Genomic DNA, 20,771 nt, shown 5'->3' on the forward strand with positions numbered 1-20,771 from the left:
GGAGAATTTTTTGGGAACAGATGGCTTCAAGGCAAAAGCCCAGGCAGGCTGCTCTGTCAGGGGTGGCTCTGAGGGACAGACTCTCCTACAAGGAGGGGACAGCTTGCTGAAGAAGCCAGCTAGAAGGCTCTGGTGTCACCTGGCTGGTGACAGGACTGCCAGCAGTACTGAGAGCTCTGCCCTGATGGTAAGGGGCCATCTAGTCCTAACCCTGCTCAGTTCTGTTGATGACCTTTTCCCTGCCTCCTCAGTAACACAAATCCAATTAGACATATTTGCAAACCTTTCTCCAGACAACTGCTCACTATTTAATCCTACACATTTACCTACAGTTCTGAGCCAAATGCTCATGGGCACAAACAAGTGAAACCTGGAATGTCTTTTCCACTGCTCACAATTTGCCTACAAGTGCTGATTGAATTACCATTTTTATAATTCATGTGCACAAGGTGAACAATATTTTTTAAAGACTGACCCGCAGTTGACACAGATATGTTAGCACATAACTCTGGCTTCCTCAACATTATCTTGAGATACTTTGCACCTAATGCATATCAATATCACTGTACAGGACTGGTAGCATAGTTTCCAGAAGGAATCAAGCAATTTGGGTTCTAATTATGGCACTTTTGTATCCATGTTTCACTTCTTGTTTTCCAACTTATGCTAGTCCTCCCTATGTAGGATACAAAATTTGTTTCCAAAGGAACATTTGTAACAAAATTATTATTAAAACCCCCTATTTGTGTGTAAGGTTCAGAGAATAACCAGAAGTTAGTCTTTCAAGGATGCACTTTCCTCAAATTATTTGATTCTCCTCCTTCTGCTTTGAAGCATGCATCAACACAAGTTTTGAACTGGAATGCTCTTATTAGTCCCATTTTACAGTGGGGGAAAAGCTGCATTTTCTTTCACTGAAATGATATTTCTGCTGCCATAACATGAGCCCTTGGAATGCTGAGCCTAGACTTAGAGCAGTTCTCTCAATTGCGTTTCAGCTCTTCACAACGATGATGCAAAGGCTGCTTCACTGCCAGCTTGAGGCTAGTTACAGTGATTCATATTAGCCTAAATTGTATAAAATTCCTCTGCAGAGGGACAAGTTCAGTTCAATATTCACCTCCTGTCCTAGTTTGACTTCATAATCAAACATGAACAAATTACGCTGTAAAATCAGGAATAAGAACTGTAATAAGCAGCAGGGCAGATTTATACCCTCTTTAAACTAGCTGTCCTGTGGGTTTTTGTCGAACTAGCACATACTAAGCTGAGTTCTCTGCTAAATCCTCCACTAAAACAAGCTTTTTAAATGCACTTCTTTTCCAGTATATTTCATTTCCTAAATGAGGGTTAGGGAATACAGTTGATGGACTGTCTCACTGGAATCTTTTTTTCCTTTAATTTTTATTAATTTCTGCTTTAATAAAAGCAGGCCAATCTTGAGAATTTTCTTCTGTGCTCTTTGTTCAACAGGCTAAAAATCTTTTCTCTTTTGGAAGTCACAGTCTGCAGAGAAAACTCAATTTAGATGAGTTCTGTCCATGTTCTATTTCTCATTCAGCAATTATTATCTCTTCTCAGATTTAGAAAACTCTTTTCCCTTCGCTTCACTGTATCATAAATCCAAATGACTGGACTCATGACCCATCTGAAACTTCATTTCAGAAGAAAAAGATGTGGTGCTTACCTCTTTGGTAAAAACATATTTTGCTAATAGCTTAATTAATTTATCTGTTTCTTTTATCTTGCCACTCCCAGGACTGTTAAATTTCTAAACTTTTCTGTTATCTAAACTTTTGAGGAAATTTATCAGATATTCTGGGCATTCTCCAATCACAACTGTGTAGACGCTGCTCAACACTCCTGATAGTCACATCACAAAAAACAATGGTGCACAACTTAATTTTCCACGTGCCCATAACACTTCCTGCACACCTCCAGGCCTGGGCATTAATTTACCATCCACAATATAATTAAGGAGATCAAACCTTCTTTTCCAAGTAGGACTGTTTCTTCCCTGCTTTGTCACATGTAGATAAAACTACAGAAAAGAAGAATTCCCAAAAACATTTCTAGCGTAAGTATTTGTACTGTATTTCCATAAGTTAACCCATGTACTGAAAGGATAAAGCTTTATGGCACAGGCTGTGAGAGATAAAGAACACAATACCACAAGACTCAAAGTCTCTCAAGATTAGGACACACTTCATAACAAGCTCCCTGTGTTACTTATCCTTTGGCCTGCAAAACTATCTCCATACTTGTGTCTGGTATCTTCCTTTTTTTTTGTTCACAGCATATACACTGCCATGCCTCTCCTCCGCAAGATCTCTTCCTTTCAGCCAAATTCAGAGATCTCTTTCAATTTTTTATTTTTTGTCTCTCTCTTTTTTTCTTTCTTTCTTTTTTCTTCAATTAATAAAATGCATTTCTGTCACAAAGGAGCCAAGTGCCATTCCAGGACTTGAGGAATAGGCCCAACACACGGGCACATGGTTGTGAGTTGGCTGTGTATCATCAGCCTCATTTGTCAGTGCAGAAATTTGTAGAACAGTCCACTGGCTCCTTAAGAACCCTGTTTCAGTCCCTGGGATAAAATCTGCTCCTCCTGTTCTATTGTCCAATCATTTACCAGCAGACTCAGATTAGCATCTTCTATTTCCTTTCTTTCATATTTCAGTCAGCTTTAGAGCTCTTCCCTTGAGAAAGAGCAAATTATCCACACTTAATTGATTTCTAATGTTGATATCATTGGTAATGCTAAAGTAGGAAAAATTGAGAACTGGAATGTTAACTGGAACCCAGTCATTCTTAGAAAATATTAACAATTTGATCTACTTCCATAACAGTCAGCAGTGATAAAATCAAACAGAACTGCCATAGAATGACAGTCAAACACAACAGAATAGCTTTCTATTCACTGTTTTTATGTGACTCACAAAAGCCACCAGCTGATAGAGAAATGAACAACTGACACCATTACCAGAGCAGACAAAGTCCTTCTTCTGAACCTCTGCCACAAGGAAGCCCCTCAGGCCCACGGGTGCCAAGCAGAAGGTGAACTGCCCGATGGTGCGTCTCTGCCGCAGCCAGTCGGACAGCCAGGCCAGGTGGCAGTCGCAGTGCAGGAAGTTGGAGTGAAGCCGCCTACGGAAGACAGAACCAGCCCAAAGTTAGCACCAGTTTTGGAAACAGAAGACACAAAAGACACTACAGTTTAAGAAGGATCACTGCAGGTTATTGGTTACGCCTAAGTCAGGCCTTGACTGTCTATGTTGCCATATAATATACAAATGCCCACGTATAAATTAGTGCTACTATTTGTAATGTCTTGGAAGAATCAAGTCCTGCCTACAGGTAATCATGAGCTGGCCATTCTAGAGAAAAGAACATGCAGAATTTAAGAGTACTCCAAACAATCACTTTGCCTGTGATTTCATATCAGAATATCTGCATGAAGGTGATATCTCTTAGTGAATTCAAAGAATGACTTGTATAAACACAAGGACCAGGCTGTAAAACAGGGTGTTAGGTGATTCTTCCCTCTTCTCTCTTCTTTGTGGGGGCAGAGAGAGAGAGAGAGCCCACACACCAGAGGCTGTTGGTACCTTGTATGTTCCTGGGTTACCTGTACAATTTCATCAATGCTCTTTTTACTGTGCTAATTTAATGCAAGTTTTCAAGTTTCAGACAGAATTTTTCAACTCATTATGAAGAATGGGGCCACAACAAGGTCAGGTCACACAGCAATACTGAGGCCATTCCTTGTAGTGGAAGCTCTAGCCCCACAGCTCCCTTCCCAGCCCACCTGATGCCTGGCATTAGAGATTTGCTAGATTTCCCTCACATTGTAGGGAAAAGTCTGCAAAGTGATGATGTGTTGAGGGAGCAAGTCTGGTCAGTTTAATAGCTACCAAACTTTAGGTCAAAACAAAAGCCCAGGACAGTAATTATTTCATTTGTTGTAATGAGTCATACATTTGCAGTGCTATATCGAAGCTGAAATGATAAACTAGACTGAAAATGCTGTCAGAAATGGTTAGACAAAGCATTATTCACTAAAATTACAGGCATTGTATCTTTAAAAAAAAAGCCTCAGAATTGGTGTGCACAGGACTTAGCCTTGTCCATCCACCAAAGAAATTAACTCTCTATCTGTGAGATCTTCATCCTGCAGAGCAGCAGTGCAGGTCAGCAGTGGCGCCCAGGCTGACAGTCCCCAGATTGGTTTGTCTGGGGTGGGCAGTCACAGTCAAAGAGTGCAAATCTGGAACTGAGAGCTTATCCTGTAGAGATGGAAGATGCTGGTCTCCTGGGAGCACTGCAAAATGTAATTGTTTTAGAAGGATGGCCAGGAGACCTAATTTTTAGGGATTATGAAGGTATTTAATCAACACTGCAGCTGGGTTTCTAGTAAAATTTTTTGTTATTATGAATCATGAATCTGTTGATTGAAAGAACAAACACAATTATGAAGCAAAGACAAAAAAAATCATCTAGACATGCCTCTGTAAGGCTTTGTTCTAAATTAGAGAGTTAGCATTTCATTTAAATCCTCAAAATATTATTTCTCCTCATTACAGCAGTCGCCAACAATGTTCAGAATCATCTTCCTTCAGGAACTGAAGCAGAGCTCATCCCGTGCCACTCCCTGCATGGCCCATACAGATACAGACAGGCAGGAGTAATAAAGCCAGAATTTCACAAAGAGGGGCAACTTTCCAGTTCTGTGACTTAGGGGTTTTTCCTCTCTAAATTTCTATAGCTGGTTTCTGGGTTTTCCCATTTTAGTAGCGTGAACTGTCCCCTCTTTACCAGCTCACCTGCCTCAGCAGAGCCCTACCTTGTTGTTTATTCAAGTTTTTTTTGCACAGATATTCTAAAGTTTGCTTTCTAGAGAAGACCTCTTAGAGAGCAGATCAAGCTTAACAAAGCAGCCTATTAGTATATATTTTTTTTAAATTATATTGATGAATACAGCCAGAAAAAAGACTTTTTACAAGTACTTCAAAAACATAATGTACCACTTCCCTGTGAACATGAAAAGCACTGAAGTGATTTGGCACATTTTCAGTTTACCCTTAAACAAAAAAAATTACAAGAAATTATGCAATTGCCTATCTCAGCAGTCACTCACACATGCAGAGAGAGGACATTTACCATTAGGCAAAAAGCTATGGGGGCCATGCCTTAACATAAATAAAGCTGTTTCAAGCAAAGGAAAGCAGATCAATAAAAACTTATTCCTGTCACTTCCAACCAAGGCTAAAGGATCAATGAAACTTAACAACAGAAAAGACAGTTCAGTAAAAAAGTTAGCACAGAGGATCTGATTTTTAAAAAGAGTTTCTGAAAGTGTTTCAAATCTTATGAGTACTTCTCTCTTTGTTTGCTTTGTTTGGGTTTTTTTTCTCCGAGAGGTCACGTTTGAGTTGAATATGCTCTTTATTTTTCCTTTTCTGTTCTTCTTAAATGAGCAGATTGGTTTGAGATCCATGAAGAAAAAGCTGTTTATCCTCAGAACCATCACAGCAGATGCAGCTACAGCACAAACAGTCCCAAATGTCCTGCTAATGGATCTCACTGGTGTGTAAGAGATACACATAGGGAAAACACCGTCCATACCCCACTGGGCCTAAGCTGAGTGGGAAAAAGGGCTTCTCTCTACTTAAGTGATATTCAGACCAGGGATTCCCTACAAGAGCTTCAGAAAAAAGGCATGTTCAAGTGTGAAGCTATCTGAGAAGGTGTTCAAACTGAAGATCAATTTTTAAGAAAATGGTAGGTTGACCAAATTGCAATGAACATCATTCATGATCCATTTGAACTGAATTTGCATCAACAACCAAGATATTAAACAGTAGATCTTATTCAACCATTACACATTGGGCAGCTTTCTCCTTCCATGCAAATTGTTAATTGCAGTTGTATATTCATGCAGGAGAGACTGTTTATCAAGTGAAATAAAGCTCAGGAAACTAGAGATAGTATAAACATTTCCTCCCAAATATTATCTTTATATAAATATTTCACATAGGTGAACAAAAACTGATCAGTTGTACATGTTCTCAGGTAAATGTTGGTTTTTAGGGTATTACTACACATTTACACAAACCTCAGTTCAACCAAAACAGTATTAGCCTAAATTCAGAACAGAAGGAATTAAAAAAAAAAATTAAAAAATTGAGTAATCTATATGCAAACTTCTTTTATTAATAATGATAATCAACAAAATATTAACTGTGAAAAGTGCTAAGATTACTAGAGAATAGAATTTTTAATAGGAAGGAGCAGCAGAAGAAATTATGAAATGCTATTTCATTGCTGTATTTAACTTATAATTAATTGCTATTTTGATGACTTTTCTTTTGAAACATATATAAGGAAATGTAGAAAACTGAACCATTTTACTTTGTTTCCACCCGTTTATGTAGGATTTTTCAATCCCTATATTGAGATGCTGAGAAGGGTACTGTGTGTTATTTGGCAGTCTTTGGAGACTGAAACATGCCACTTGATATTGATGAAACTACCTTTACAGAACATGAGGTCAAATGAATACAAATGCAAGTTTGCAAAGGTGCCCTTTTAGCCATAGACCTGAAATTAAATTTCCAGCAAATCCTTTTAGAGTGGGTCAGCATTCTATAAAATGTGGCTCTCAGAATTCAATATAAAAGCTTCCCTTTATAAATCCTATTTATGACTTCCTCTCCCTCCCCTTTTTTTTTCTTTTTTCCTTAATTACAGCAGAGGGGGATTAGTCAGTGTAAGTCTCCAGGGAACTATATACAAAGCCATCTCCGAAATTAAACTAAAAGGAAAATGGCAGAAGCCACTGAGCTCTAGTAACAGACAAAAGTGACTAACCTGAAGAAGTCAGGCAAATTTTCTGGACCACTGTGACTGACTGAGAAAAGGCAAAATTTCAGGAACCTTACCCCTACCTTTAGCTTCTGTATCCATTCTCTTCCAGACAAATACCTAATTTCCATTTAATTACTTACATTAAGATCTCTGAATGTCACCATTTAATGAAGGATGTAAATTTAAATTTAAATCAGAGGTTGTCTTACATAAAGTGACGTGAGTTAGAATAATTTTGCTTCAGTTTTGTTAACTTATTTAGTATAATTTTTACACATGCAACTGTAGCATCCTTGAAGCATTTTTTTTTCAGTGCCATAGATAATTTTCAGGCTACCTGCTATTTCCCTTTCTTTGCTCTTAGGACTAAACATGTCTTGGTTGAGTTTGAGATTTCGGAGAAAAAACAGAAAGATTTTGCTTAAACGTGACTTTTTCTGAAGCTGTGTATTCCCTAAAGAAATGTAAAGAAATTATTTAAAGAAAATGGTTTTGGTAGGCTTACGACTAAATTACACAATTGCACACAGTTTAATTTTGGTCTACTAAAGAAAATAATAGCTTGTCCAGTGGAACGGTGCCCAGGTCCCTAGAAAAATTGAGTTGATGGAGGAGAAGCTTTTATTAAAAATGCATCAGTGACATTTTGTTTCAGAAAGTATCTTAAAAAGAAGCTTTATTTCAAGATCTTTTTTAAAAAAATCTTGTTTCAGAAATTAGTATTCTGAATATGAAAAGTAGAAATAGAATTTGAACACAGGATATTAACAAAATTAAATAATTTGATCCAGCTGAGATGCTTTCATAATTTTGACAATGTTCCAGCTTTGAACACATTTTCATGCTACAGATTTTTCCCACAGGAAAAAAAAATCCAGTTTCAGTTCCTGGTAAATTAAAAATCTTGATAAAACTGAATCTTACTTAACCCTGGGAAAATCCAGTGAAGGCAAGGTCAGGGCCCTGAGGCACCAGCTGCCCCCACAACCCTGCCCAGCCCCACCAGCCACCCCCAGGACTCCCCCAGCCCCGGTCCAGCAACACCACAGCAGCCCGGGTCTCCAACCCTGCCCGGCCCACACTGCCTGGCCATGGACCCCACTTGAACTGGTCCCCACCCGTGGGCTGATGGCCTGGCCTTAGCTGTCCCCATCCCCACAGGGGTATCTGGAATTGCCCTCGTGCAGGGGTCCTGGCAGCAAGTGCAGTGAATGTCTGCCTCAAGAGATGGGAAATTGTTCACCTTGGGAAGAGACTGGAATAATCACAGGATGATAAATACCCACTACATCATCATCATCATCATTATTATTATTATTATTATTATTATTATTATTATTATTATTATTAAAATATCTGAAACTGTTACTCACAGAGTCCTGATCTTCGGCATGTGGTTGAAACTGGTGACAGGGATGCGGGTGATGTTGTTATTGTTGAGAGTGCTGTTAGGAGGGGGGAAAAAAAAAAAAGAGAAAAGAGAATAATTGATCAATTATTTACATTTCTTCACCAACACACTGTCTACAGAAACACTGCTAAAACCCCTGATAATAAAGCTGCCAGACTGTGAGCAGTCAGACATGCTGAACAATACCTCAGACCATCACGAAAGACCCTGTCAGAGGAAAGCAACCCACAGCTGCATAAGAACGCATGAAAGTTACTAGTTACCATGTCTGAATACCAAGGGCTACAGAAGATGAGGTTTTATCGGCTGCTAGAACGGATCCAAACTTTTTGGTTAAATTGCCACTTTGCTTGAAAACCTGGTGCAACTTGAGTGAATGAACATCAAACTCACCGACTGCAATATCAAAGCTTTGCCCTTGAAGTGCTCCCTCTCACACCGAAAGGGAGCTGCTGTCTCTTACAGACTTGTTAACACAGCCAGCTTACATGGATAGACAGCTCAAATTGCCCTTTTGAAAACACACAGATGGATTGGTACCCTTCTTTGGTTTCCTTATGAAAAAATATATGGGTAGTGGAACAGACCATAATAAAACATGACGCAACCCTGGCATGTAAGGATTTCTGCTGCTCTGTCAAAGCAGAGCTTGAAGAGAAAACGATCTCAGCTGCTGGTAGGGACCCCCTTAACGCTTTCTATGAAAAATGAACTGACTCGATTGTCATCAGCTGAGTGTGCTGCTCCCATTATGTTGCTCCTAATTATATCAATGACTCTCTAGCAAACTAGAAGCTATAAAGTTTATCAAGATGGCACAGGAAATGGAAAGCATTCCGACAGGGCATAATTGTCATGTTCCAAGATCACCAAATCTGCCAATACAGTAGCTCTGTTTGTCACGACAATTGATGGGGCCAGTGGGGAGTCCATGTCCTGCTTCTGGCTGTAGCTGCATTTGGTGTGTGGTGTCCACAGCACCACGACATAGAGCAACCTCTGCTTCATAGAAGGGGCATGGCATTCCACAGGATCACTGTGGTGCTTTTGTGCATTTGTGTGTGTGTTGAAGAAAATACCTGCTGAAGGAACCTAAAGGCACATTACTCTATTCCCTGAAGTGCTTAGTTGTTCCAATGTTATGTATTTACATAGGACATTTAATCAAAAGCTCTTGAAGAGTTTTACAGAAGTTAAAGACCTCTCTTGGTCATTTGCCAATTTAAAAACTTTTTTACAATTCTGCCTAGAAATCCCTTGGGAAAGCCATTATCTACCACATTAGCAGATTAAAGCTAAATTAGATTATACTCTACTAAGCCTGTTTTTCTGGTATACAGGAAGACACATTGGCACCCTGGCCAAACTGGGGGTTGCAGGGTAACAGAGCTATGTGCAGGCATGCTCAGGAGAGGTGTTTGAGCAGGCTCTGAGGCTGGCAGCAGAGTGCTTGTATTGCTGCTGCACTGCATCCCAGCATGACCACTTTGTTATTAAGAACACAGCTGGTATTTCAGCATAGTGCTGCACCAGATGGATGCACTATTGATCTGGAGCTAGTTTGGGGGCTGACATACCCATGACAGCAAAATTAGAGCAAAAGAGCAAAATTACCCTTCCTTTCCAAACGTGTGAGCAGAGTGAGTTATGTCAGTGAGAGAGAAGTTTTGGAAATCTGGAATCTGCACGTGAAATCTGTTGCCAGAAATGTGTGTCAGTCAAGTCACACACGTTCACACACCAGGCTGTAGGCCTTAGTGCATCATGGCTTATGGTATAATATATAGTATGCATTCCAGATCCTCTGAAAAACTTGATGATGCCAAAGTTTGGACAAGAAACACATGGCTAAGTATTGGGATCTATGGGTATGCAAAATTATGGGTTTATGTGTTCAGTTTCTCAATACATTAAGTCTCAGAGTCTATCACAAGTTTAGTGGATAAGGAGGAGAGGCAAATACTGTCAAGGTCAGAAGTAAACCTGAGAATAAACTTGCAGCTATCAACGATGTCAGTCTGTTGGCTGTGCAGCACACCCTGCATGTACCACTGCCTCACTGTGGTCTCAGCTCTGGAAGTGAACACAGCAAGTGTCAGTGCACAACCTTTGGGCTGAAAGCCTCTGCCTCTGAACTCCAGCTAACATCATGGCAACAGAAATGTCCCCCTGTGGCAGTTTAGATGGTGCAAAGTGGACTTCTCTGTCATAGAATTGCTACTGATTAATTACGTTATTTAGCCAGCATTGCAAACCAGAGTCTTGTGTAGACAGCCAAAGAAAGCATGTACAACATCTTCAGGAAATGAACACCCCCACCTTTAAATATCTATATTTGCTATTTGTATTTTCATACGTATATTGGGAAGTTCAAACGGGACTCACAAATGGAGTTTCTAATTGCACCACCATTTTTTTCTGTAAACATAAAAATATAATTTACCCTCTGCCTCACTTTCCTGTTAAATAAAAATGAGCTATGCACTTGATTGGAAGATTTTAGGTATACCCTGATAAATAAAAGCCACATGAAAAATCAGCTTACAGAAATTAAATCACATAGACAGCTGATGTCTGAATAGGTCACATGTGGGACTAGAGGAGTTAGTAGAAGCCATAAGAATTGAAGGGAGAATTTCTGTTGAATTCCAAAGGACATGGATTGGATTCAGGCAGAACAGGACGTGACAGTGGGCTTCCTTCTACACTAACTGCAGGGAGGGAACGTAACACCATCTCCTGGTGCAATTCTTCATTTGGATGTAGAAAGGTTATAGAATCATAGAATGTTTTGAGTTGGAATGTACCTTAAAAATCATCTAGTTCCAACCCTCCTGCATGGGAGGGACACCTCCCACTAGATCAGGTTGCTCAGGGAACACTTCCAGGGATGGGGCAGCCACAGCTTCCCTGGGCAACCTGTTCCAGTGTCTCACCACCCTCACATTCAAGAATTTCCTCCTAACATCTAACCTAAATCTCCCTTATTCCAGTTTTAATCCATTACCCCTTGTCCCATCACTCCCTGCCCTTGTCAAATATCCCTCCCCAGCTTCCCTGTAGCCCTTTCAGGCACTGGAAGGTGCTCTAAGGTCTCCCTGGAGCCTTCTCCTCTCCAGGCTGAACAGCCCCAACTCTCTCAGCCTGTCCTTCTAGAAGAGATGCACCAGCCCTTGGATCATCTTTGTGGACCTTCTCTAGACTGTCTCCATGAGCTCCATGTCCTTATGCTGGGGGCTCCAGAACTGGATGCAGTATTCCAGGTAGGGTCTCATGAGAGCTGCATAAAGGGGCAGAATCACCTCCCTTGACCTACTGGCTACATTTCTTTGGATGCAGCCCAGGACACAGTTGGCTCTCTGGGCTCCAGCACACACTGCCAGCTCATGTTGAGCTTCTTGTCCACCACCACCCCTAAGTCCTTCTCCTCTGGACTGTCTGATTTGATGATTCAAAAATATTTTTAAATTTCTTAAAATATTTCTGTTTAACAGAAAGAAGAATTATTCCAATCACACGGTATTTTCTACTCACAAAGTACCAAATGAGAGTAGCTCAGGTTTTGCCCCTAATAAGGAAAGGTTTCCCATAATTCATTGACAAATATATCACCCTCCCCCCAAGAATCCTAAGTCAATGCGGAATTAATATACTTCTTAAACACAAATTTCACAGATAACTTTAACAGATAGCTATTGCATAGATGACTTAGTAGCACACTATTTCATTGATATTTAAATGTTAACCATAATGAAGGCAATAAAACATCTATGATAACAGCAATTATTTAAGGACAAAGAAGGCCAAACACTGCAAAGGGCACTAATTTACAGTAATTACAGCCCAGTTGTAGCTGCAAAAATTTAACCCTGCTGCTCTGGTTGTGCAGAGCACACAGCTCCCATGCAGTAAGAACTCTTTGGCTTTTGAATGTGAATGTTTTCAGATACAGGTGTGCCCTGGAAGCATTTTGCAAAGCTTTCTATCATGCACATGAAGCCTTCCCAGCAATGATTTTTGAAAGTATGTGTCCTGGCAGAGGTAAGCACACAATACAGTGGTATTTTTAACACATGAATGGAAAAACAAATTCTGCTCTACTAATTTGCTAGCTGCTTCAAGGCCCCAGTCTCATTTTGATCCAACTAAGATTCAAATCCATTGAAAAAGATATGCAAACATCAGGAAGCTGTGAGAAACAGAAAACTTCCAGAATCTTCTGACTCCTCCAACATCATATAAGGAAAAGTGTATTCTGCTGGGTCCTCCCCAGCCTTATATCTGGCATCTTTTCCAAACCCAATATATCCTTGTCCCTTGTAAAAGCACTGTCCTCTCATTAAGAAGTCCTCTCCCTGTAAATGATTCACATTCCAAATGCTGAATCAGGAAACTGAGGTTATGGACAATATTATTTATACCAGCAAACTTCCCACCTTGGGCCGTGATCCTTGTCAGGTCTTGCAAGCTAAGCAGAAGCAGACTGCAGCAGTCCTAAGGATCCTCCAAGGACTACTTGGAAGGTGCATAACGTGGGATCAGCAGTCTTTGAGGTGGTACATCCTCCACCAGTATGAACTGTCATAGTTCCACTGACTTCAATTTACAACCCCAGAGGAACTGCTCTACTAACTCACTCCTCTGCCAGTTGCCCAAATCAAGTAGAGGCACACATGGAGCTGCTCTCTTCCTCCTGTAGAATAAAGCTGATTTATGGCCCCCACTAATCAGAATTATTTTAAAGGAAAGAATGCTCACTCTGCAATCCTGTCACAATTTGAAAACAATGGCCTATCTCCTTCTTCAAACTTCTTGTGCAAATCCATAAATACATGTGGTTGCACTTCTGTTCTCTTCTGACTTGCTCCAAATGCATGTACAGCACTGTAGTTCTCTAAGAGTTGTGAATTCCAGACTCAATGTAACCACAAGAAAATCATTAATCTCTAGAAATTACAGTCCTGTGTGTGTTTTCTTAAAAAAATTATATTTACATGTTATTCTTTACTCCTTTTTCCACCTTACTGAATAGGAATACATGTGTTATGGACTAGATGAGAGTCAGAAAAAAATTATAGTCCCAGTACTAGAAGAAATCACACAACTTTTATGGAACATACTTTGGGTAAAAAAAGGAAAGGATTTAAATTTTAAACCTTACTAATAATACAAGTATTTAAAAAAAGAAACCTCAGGAACTCTAGGCATCCCTTCATGTTTCTTGGACTAATTCACAGAGCAGAATTCCCAGGCTGTCAGATCAACAGTCAAACACTCTCAATTCTGTAAATTACAGAGTACATAGAGATTTGATTTCTCTTAATTGGAATTCAATTAATGATATAGTAAAGAGCATATAATGAATATCAGAATGCTTGGTGACTTTTTAATCTGAAATAAGAATACTTTCATTACAATATATCTACCTGCTTTGTTCCAGCTATGTTCTAAGCAAGAAGCAAAAGGATTTTCTGGCAATGATGTCAGAAAAAGTTTAACAACATCACAGAATTATCTGAAATATTAACTAACTCATCAATTAGTACTTCAATATGTACCATGAAAAAACAGTAACAATGTTTTCCAGTCACATTTCAAGTAGGAAAATACGTAGGAGGACTGGGTTTTTTGTCAAACACATAACACTGCTTTATGACACTACCACCTATTGCATCCCAGCTTAAAGAGAGTCATGTAGTCAGCTATTTTATCATTGACAAAAGGAAAAAACACTATGCAAATGTCCTTTTTTCTAAGTACAAGACATTTTCATATGTACATAGCTCACTAGTGGTGCATTGGTACCCACAGTGATGCTTCTGGTTTGCAGTCTGACTGGATGAAAATGAAAAGGGAAGGGGATAACAAGTCAAATGCTGAAGACAACCTTTGGCCTTTGATGGCAACAGAGACTGATTTTCTTTCACATGCCATTTCTGATTAGCACAAACAGCTAATCAAATAGAGAACTTATATGGTAGATTAAATATTTGATTAACACTTTAAGGCATTAATGTAATGCCTTAATAAGCATCTACCATAGTTAATAGAGGTCTGCTGCGCTGGCCATTCAGGCTTCCTTTGTGTCACATTTGGCTGATCACTGACTTTGCAGCATTTGCAAATTCTCAGCTACAAAGAAATATTCAGACCCATTTGCTGATAGGTAAATGGAGAAAGAGATCTGAAGAAGCACCAGCTCATTTATTATAGTTCTGAGTTTGAATATCTTTCATGTTTGGGCACTTGATATTCTTTACATAGAATGGTTTGATAGAAGGAGTCCTGCATACAACAGTCCTCATTTTGGCAGCACATACTTCTCTGTGTCTGAGGGCTTGACAACAACATTCATTTCCTTTTCCTGTGTAAAATTCTCTAAATCCACGGTGGAAAGAACAAGGCACTGAGTTACCTCGCTCTGTGACAAACCTGTACTTTGAAAGTGAGGCTTTGAAAGGGAGCAGAAAAGTAGACAAGGCAGGCTGGTGGGAACTGCTGTATCAGACACTGCAGCTCTGGTAGTGCTAACAAGTCTAACATTTCCTTCTGTCTCCTTCAATTACACCAGTGCTTTATCACAGCGTGCTCGTTGGCTATGTATGTAATCCCCGTGTTGTGCGTCCATAACACCATGTAATTGGGCCTAATGCAAGATTATTATCTATGTGCATGCAGTGGATAGCTACAAATGGTGCATCTGCAGGCTGGTAACATTCCCAAGAGTGAATTACTGTCATACTCCCCGATTACTGCTTCTCTCACAACTGCCATGGTTTCCAGACTTCCTATCCCCAGTGCAACTATACATCCAGTAAACGAGACTGGAAAATTTATTAAGACTTAACTGAGGCATCTCTAAGCATAATTAAACCTCTTATGTTAATGGTTTTCTTGATAATGTTATTACTGTTCAGGAGTGGGTGAACTGACACAAAAAAAAACCTCAAGCAGCTCACCCGAAGTTGCCAGTAGAGCTCAGAGGGAACACAACAGTCTGGTGGTGACAGAAAGGGAACTTCGATGAGACACCAAAGCTTAAGGGGAGAGTGGGGTGTTGGTAAATAAAAATATGTGAAGGAATCTTTTCACAGTGCGCACGTGCAAAATCCTCCATTATTTATGCACGTAAAGGAGGATCTGGAGGTCTGTCTAAAATACTAGAAATGAAACATGAGTGAGTGACTGCATTAGCACAAAATTTAACACTAACAGTGACAGAACCTTGGACCTTTTTGTTACCAGATTCATATCACTTACTCTTAAAGCTCTCTCCAACTACATAAAAAGCCATTCATTGCAAAGGGAAAAGAAATTACCTGTTTCTTGTGTTCAGCAATGGTTAAGAAAAGCAGTAACAGATATAAATTTCAGAAAGGAGAATTTTTATTAAATATAGGGGAAATGTTTCTTACAATGAGAAGAAGAAAAATAGAGCTAAGAGGTGCTACAGAGTATGCAGCCATCAGCAGCAGAAGCCTGTAAGAAAAAATTAAAGAAACCCCTGGCAAGAATGGCATGGGACTCTAGGCTGGGACAAGAGATGACAATTTCAGACCCCTTCCAGTCCTCAAATATCACCTTATATAACGAAAAGCAGGGGCATTTTACCGTTTGCAAAACCTGAACCTAAATCTATTTTTAGTACTAAAACCAAGTCTTGCATTTTTTACATTGCTGTAATTAATATTTGTCATTAACTTTGAGAGATTGTAGGGTAAAAGGAGCTATATTTTCCATAGCTATGAAGAGCTATTTATCATACTGGTCAGAAGCAGTTTGCATTAAGTTAAATATTTACTGCTTCTCATGGCCTGTGAGGAAAAAATCAAAATGGTTTTGGCACTCTATCCCTAAACACTGTGCTCAGGCCTCACCTGCCATTTGCAAGGCATCCAAGATGTGCTCATTAGGCAAGGTCCAAAACTCAACTGGATCACTTCAGAGTTTTGGTGAGTCCTGAGTGCCTCTTGTACTCAATCCTTTGATCTCCCCACAGACTGTTTAGGTTAGAGCCCATAGCTACCATGTGGGCATATAATGAAAGCAACTGATGCTGCACTGATTAATCCATTACTCTCAACGGTTAGAAAACATAATGATCTCACAAGGGGCCTTATTCACTGACATACAGCAGCAGAGCTTGGGTCTGACACCTCAAATTAGCAGCAAAAGCAGTAACAGCTGGGTTTTTGTCTCAATATTTGTACCCAACTCTGTACTCTTTTTAATCACAATGTTAGCTCAGGCAAATAATCTTCTAAGTAGTCTCCAGGTGACAGGTAAAATGCACTGAAATAAATAAAAATATCTAGTTGCCAATTTGTGGTTTCTCTTCCAGTATTAGTCTCTTGCCGATGTGTTCGCAAATGTTCTCATTGCAGATACTGGAGAAGCTCTAGAATTGTTAATTTGGAAGCTGACATCAGAAATACAACTAGTCTAAAGGATTCAGAGGAAATAAAATGTTCTTTTTAGAAATGTATGAAAAAATATTAAAAAATAACCCTAGCATGGAGTTATGCAAAAAATTGCCAGCAGTGTTTACTGCTACAATTTCCCGATTCTTCCCATTCTGTGCCTGATTTTAATTTGCATATAGCTGTCAGATTTTAACTATTTAAGCTTATTATAAAGGCCAGATGTTTATGGCAGATTATTTTTTTTTCCCTTGAAGGAGTGAGATTACTTTCAAAAACATCAGGCTTTGGGGAAACTGGGTTATTACAATAACAAATTCTTTGTTTTAAATGCCCGTTTTGTTAACCAGCAAGAACCAGGGCGATCACATTTGCCTATAACACTAACTTTAATGCATATTAACTTAAGTCCTGTAATTGCTGCATTATGTCTCCCTAGAGGCTGGCTGTGCCTCGGCTGGAGTCTCTGGGACTGGCGAGGTCAGGAGCTGAGGCTAAGAACAGAGGAGAGGGAAAGAGAGGAGCTGCAGCTAAAAAAATGGCTGGACAAGCTATCTGGGTAAAGAGATTGGAGCTAGCAATCAGTGCCAATGGGGAAAAGAGAGCAGGAAAAAAAAATTGTATGGGCCTGTGCAAAGATTATATTGTCATATGTACACAAGTGGGAGAAAAGAAAGGATTCTGGTGACTGATGCTCAGACCTTTCTAGTGTTACCTTTAGTCCTGCATTTATGTTGCGTGGGCACACACACATCATTATGCCTGAATTTACTTATTCACACTAACATTCAAATAAATAAAACATGCTAAAACAAGATAAAGCAGAAAACACAATTGACAAGATAGCATAGAATAAAATAAAATAAGATGAGCTAAGCCAAGATAAGGTAAAATAAAATATAATCAAGGTTATACAGAGAATGAGGGCACACAACACATTTAGGTTGTGGATTTTGTTAGATGTTAAGTCACTAATGTCATTCACGTGGTCTTCCATGAAGTGTCTTACCCTTCCTCTTCCCCTTAAGGAAGTCTGCTCTTTCTGTACAAAAAAAGTCATACCTTTTTTCCTCATAAAATCAAATCACCTCTATTAGCTGTACAAAATACATGTACAAGTTGCATTCCACAAGTCTTTCTAATGCCTGTGCCCAGTGAGAGCTGAAATTTCAATCAGCTTTTCAATCTTTTACATGACATTCTAATTCTAGGCAGAAAATACAAATTCAATTCAGCCTGAATGGAAATTTTAATTGTAAAAACATTGATGCAAAGACAAAAGAATGCAGGCTGAAATTTTTCTGCCTCTGTTTCAGTTTTAAATTAAGGGTTCTCCAAAGAGTTATTTTTTTAAACTCAAAAATGGCACAAAACACTGCCTTTACTTTTTTTTAATCAAGAAATTTTTTCATGTCTTTGCCCAAAGGCTTCACATTTTCAATACACTGTATTGGGAATGACTGCTGTGGCTCAAAGCACCAATTACATCCATAATTTTCTGTATTTGGACTCAGGGAAAGAAAAGTATTTCTGCAAACACTGAATAAACATTTTACATCATCAGAGTGGTTTTTATGATTCTCTATGGTACTCTATTTCAAGGGCTGACATTACTGCCTAGAACCACTGGGAACAAGCCCAATTATCATAATACGCAGACCAACGTCCACTGAAGTCAGTGTAAATCCCGTTGCTGATTCAGCAGGGAGTGAATCTAGTCCCTGCAATCCATTTATTTAGGTGCAGATTTTCAAAGGAGGCACAGAAAGAAAAAATATCACTGTAATCAGTTTCAACTCACCTGAATTTTGTTTGGTAGATTAATTTGAAAATCTCTTGTTTCAATTTATTCATATAACTACATAACTAATACAATATTAACTTAATTAAAATGAACTGTTAAATAGATATACTTTTATGTATGTTATACAAAGAACTTTCTTACTGAATGGCTCTTGGTGTTACCCAACAGCATGCATGCCAGGTACTGTGGCTTATGGATTCTGTGCTACTGCAAAAATCAATGGCAGGTGGATTGGGTTCTGGATGCATAAGGAGGTCTGAAAGCCAGAGTGCATTTATAGAAAGGATGAAAAAAATCAAGAAGACAGAGTCAGATCATACAAACCTTAAGTTTGATGCATCAATACTTCAGCAAAATCAGATGTTTTCTCAGGTTCCTGCCTGAACAGTTGTTTCTGTTTAGTCCTTTCTGAAGCTACAGCACTCTTATAAACAATCCAATTCAAACTAACACAGCTCAACACTGTAATTTGAAAGGAGCAAGAAACTTCTGCCATTTTTTCAGGCTGAAGGCATTTAATGATGGAGATTTCCAAGGGAAAAGGTTTCAGCATCCACTCAGCTGAGTGCTGTGGTTTCCTTACAGGACTCCTCCAAAAGAAATTCTAAAGGAACTGATTAAATTTGGATCAGAAAGGAACAGGATCATTCTTCAAAGCCATGTTTTAATTTCTCTCATCTTGAGTACACTGCAGCCTTAATGCTACAACCTTGCAGTATAAGCCTCTATTACGATAGACTTCCCTACCATAATGACCACATCCTTTCCCTGCGTGGTGTAACACACTCAGGAACTGTAAAGCCATTCCAAGTGACAGATAGGAATTAGTTGTCTTTTCAGAGCTAGAGAAACTGATGAAAAATAGACCTCTGCACCTATTATAAGGGGCGATGTGACATTCACTCTACTGGGGTGGTCATTGTGCCAGCCTGTTGCCACTTCCTCAGCTGCCGCAATGCGGCACCGCCTGCGGGACTGCGGCTTCCTGCAATCCCATGCTGGCCACTAGGACCAAGGGAGGGACCAGCTGCAAGCCCAGGAAGGCGGCAGACTGCTGCCTCAGAAGCATCAAGACAACAATGAACAGAAATGGCACTGGCAGCAGTTTAGCCTCAGTGTCTGGTCATCAGTGCCAAAGGTTTTGCACCATTGTGTCTTTTGAGGAGGCAGGAGATCGGCATCCATGGAGAATGGGCTGTTGGAAACCCTGGTTTCCATTTCCCTCCCATGGCAGACATATCAAGTCCTGCAGGCAAAATAATGACCCTTTTTCCTTTTGCTAGAGCAGCCCCCCTGATTTCAGGAGCCCAGTGTCTCAGACACCCCTTGGCTCCCAAGGCTGTTAGCATTCCCACGGGGAGAGTGCAGTGGGAAGAGATTGTCCAGAGCTCTGGCAACATGACAATGGGCATGATGCAGCATGGAACCACAAAGACAACTCTCAACTTTGGTCAGCAAAGGAAGGAAAAGCAGCAAATCTTGTAAATCTTCTAACCTTTACTGCCAAAATTGCCTCACCAAAATGCAAGAGACACAAATCATACCTGTGGAATAATTTTATATTCTAACAGCATGTGATGCCGCTACCTGCAAATCATACATGCTGGAAATTAAGGCTAATATATAATGACATAAATCCACCTGAATGAAATAGGAAATGTGTGACATACACATTCTGTCAATTTAGATTTGCATGGATGAGCAGCTGACGAGGAAAAGTTACATCTATAGAGGAATTAAGTGTTTTGAAAGAACAAAGATAACACGTAGTTCCTAGACAAGGGCAATTACATGTTTCTTGGTGAAGCTGGAAAGGGATCTGCTTTCCATCAGGAATTAAACCTTGAGTTTTTCTTTTAATAATACATTAGACAGTGCTTGTGTGCATCACACAAGAAAAAGGTCAATATGTTTAAAAACACTTATCTTTCCAATTTTTAAATTTCTCCCAAACACCACCTGCCCATGAGAAGCAGCACTACCTGCTACATTCATGCATGCGTTTGCAATACAGCTTAGAAACCATAACAATTTCAATAGTAAATACTCACAGCGTTTCATTTGCCTTCAGTCCACAGAGTGAAAAAGTGGAAAATAAATTACTCAAGGAAAAAAATTCGAAGCACTCATAATCTGTTTAGGAATATTCTACAAGAGCAAGAAGTAGCTAAATAAAAGGAGTCAATTGTTCTCCATACTTGGCTGTTTCTCTGCAATATCTGCATGCATACAAAATAAAACATAACTGCCATTGTGGATGGTCTCTCCT

The 20,771-nt window shown here is 39.5% G+C and overlaps 1 protein-coding gene across 3 annotated transcripts in view; it reads right to left on the reverse strand.

Moving 5' to 3' along the window:
- SLIT3 (slit guidance ligand 3) overlaps nt 1-20,771 on the reverse strand; it is a 481,507-nt gene that overhangs the window by 183,647 nt on the left and 277,089 nt on the right. For 2 of the 3 annotated variants that reach the window (XM_051631304.1, XM_051631303.1), the window contains 2 exons: nt 8,241-8,312; nt 2,984-3,147 (listed from right to left, as the gene is read on the reverse strand). In XM_051631304.1, the coding sequence (XP_051487264.1) occupies nt 2,984-3,147; nt 8,241-8,312 (236 nt within the window). Of the gene's footprint in view, nt 1-2,983; nt 3,148-8,240; nt 8,313-20,553; nt 20,705-20,771 lie in introns of those variants that run through there. The other variant, XM_051631305.1, reaches the window with a different exon arrangement.

The sequence above is a fragment of the Apus apus genome, chromosome 13, assembly GCF_020740795.1.
Source record: "Apus apus isolate bApuApu2 chromosome 13, bApuApu2.pri.cur, whole genome shotgun sequence".
Classification (NCBI taxonomy): Eukaryota; Metazoa; Chordata; class Aves; order Apodiformes; family Apodidae; genus Apus; species Apus apus.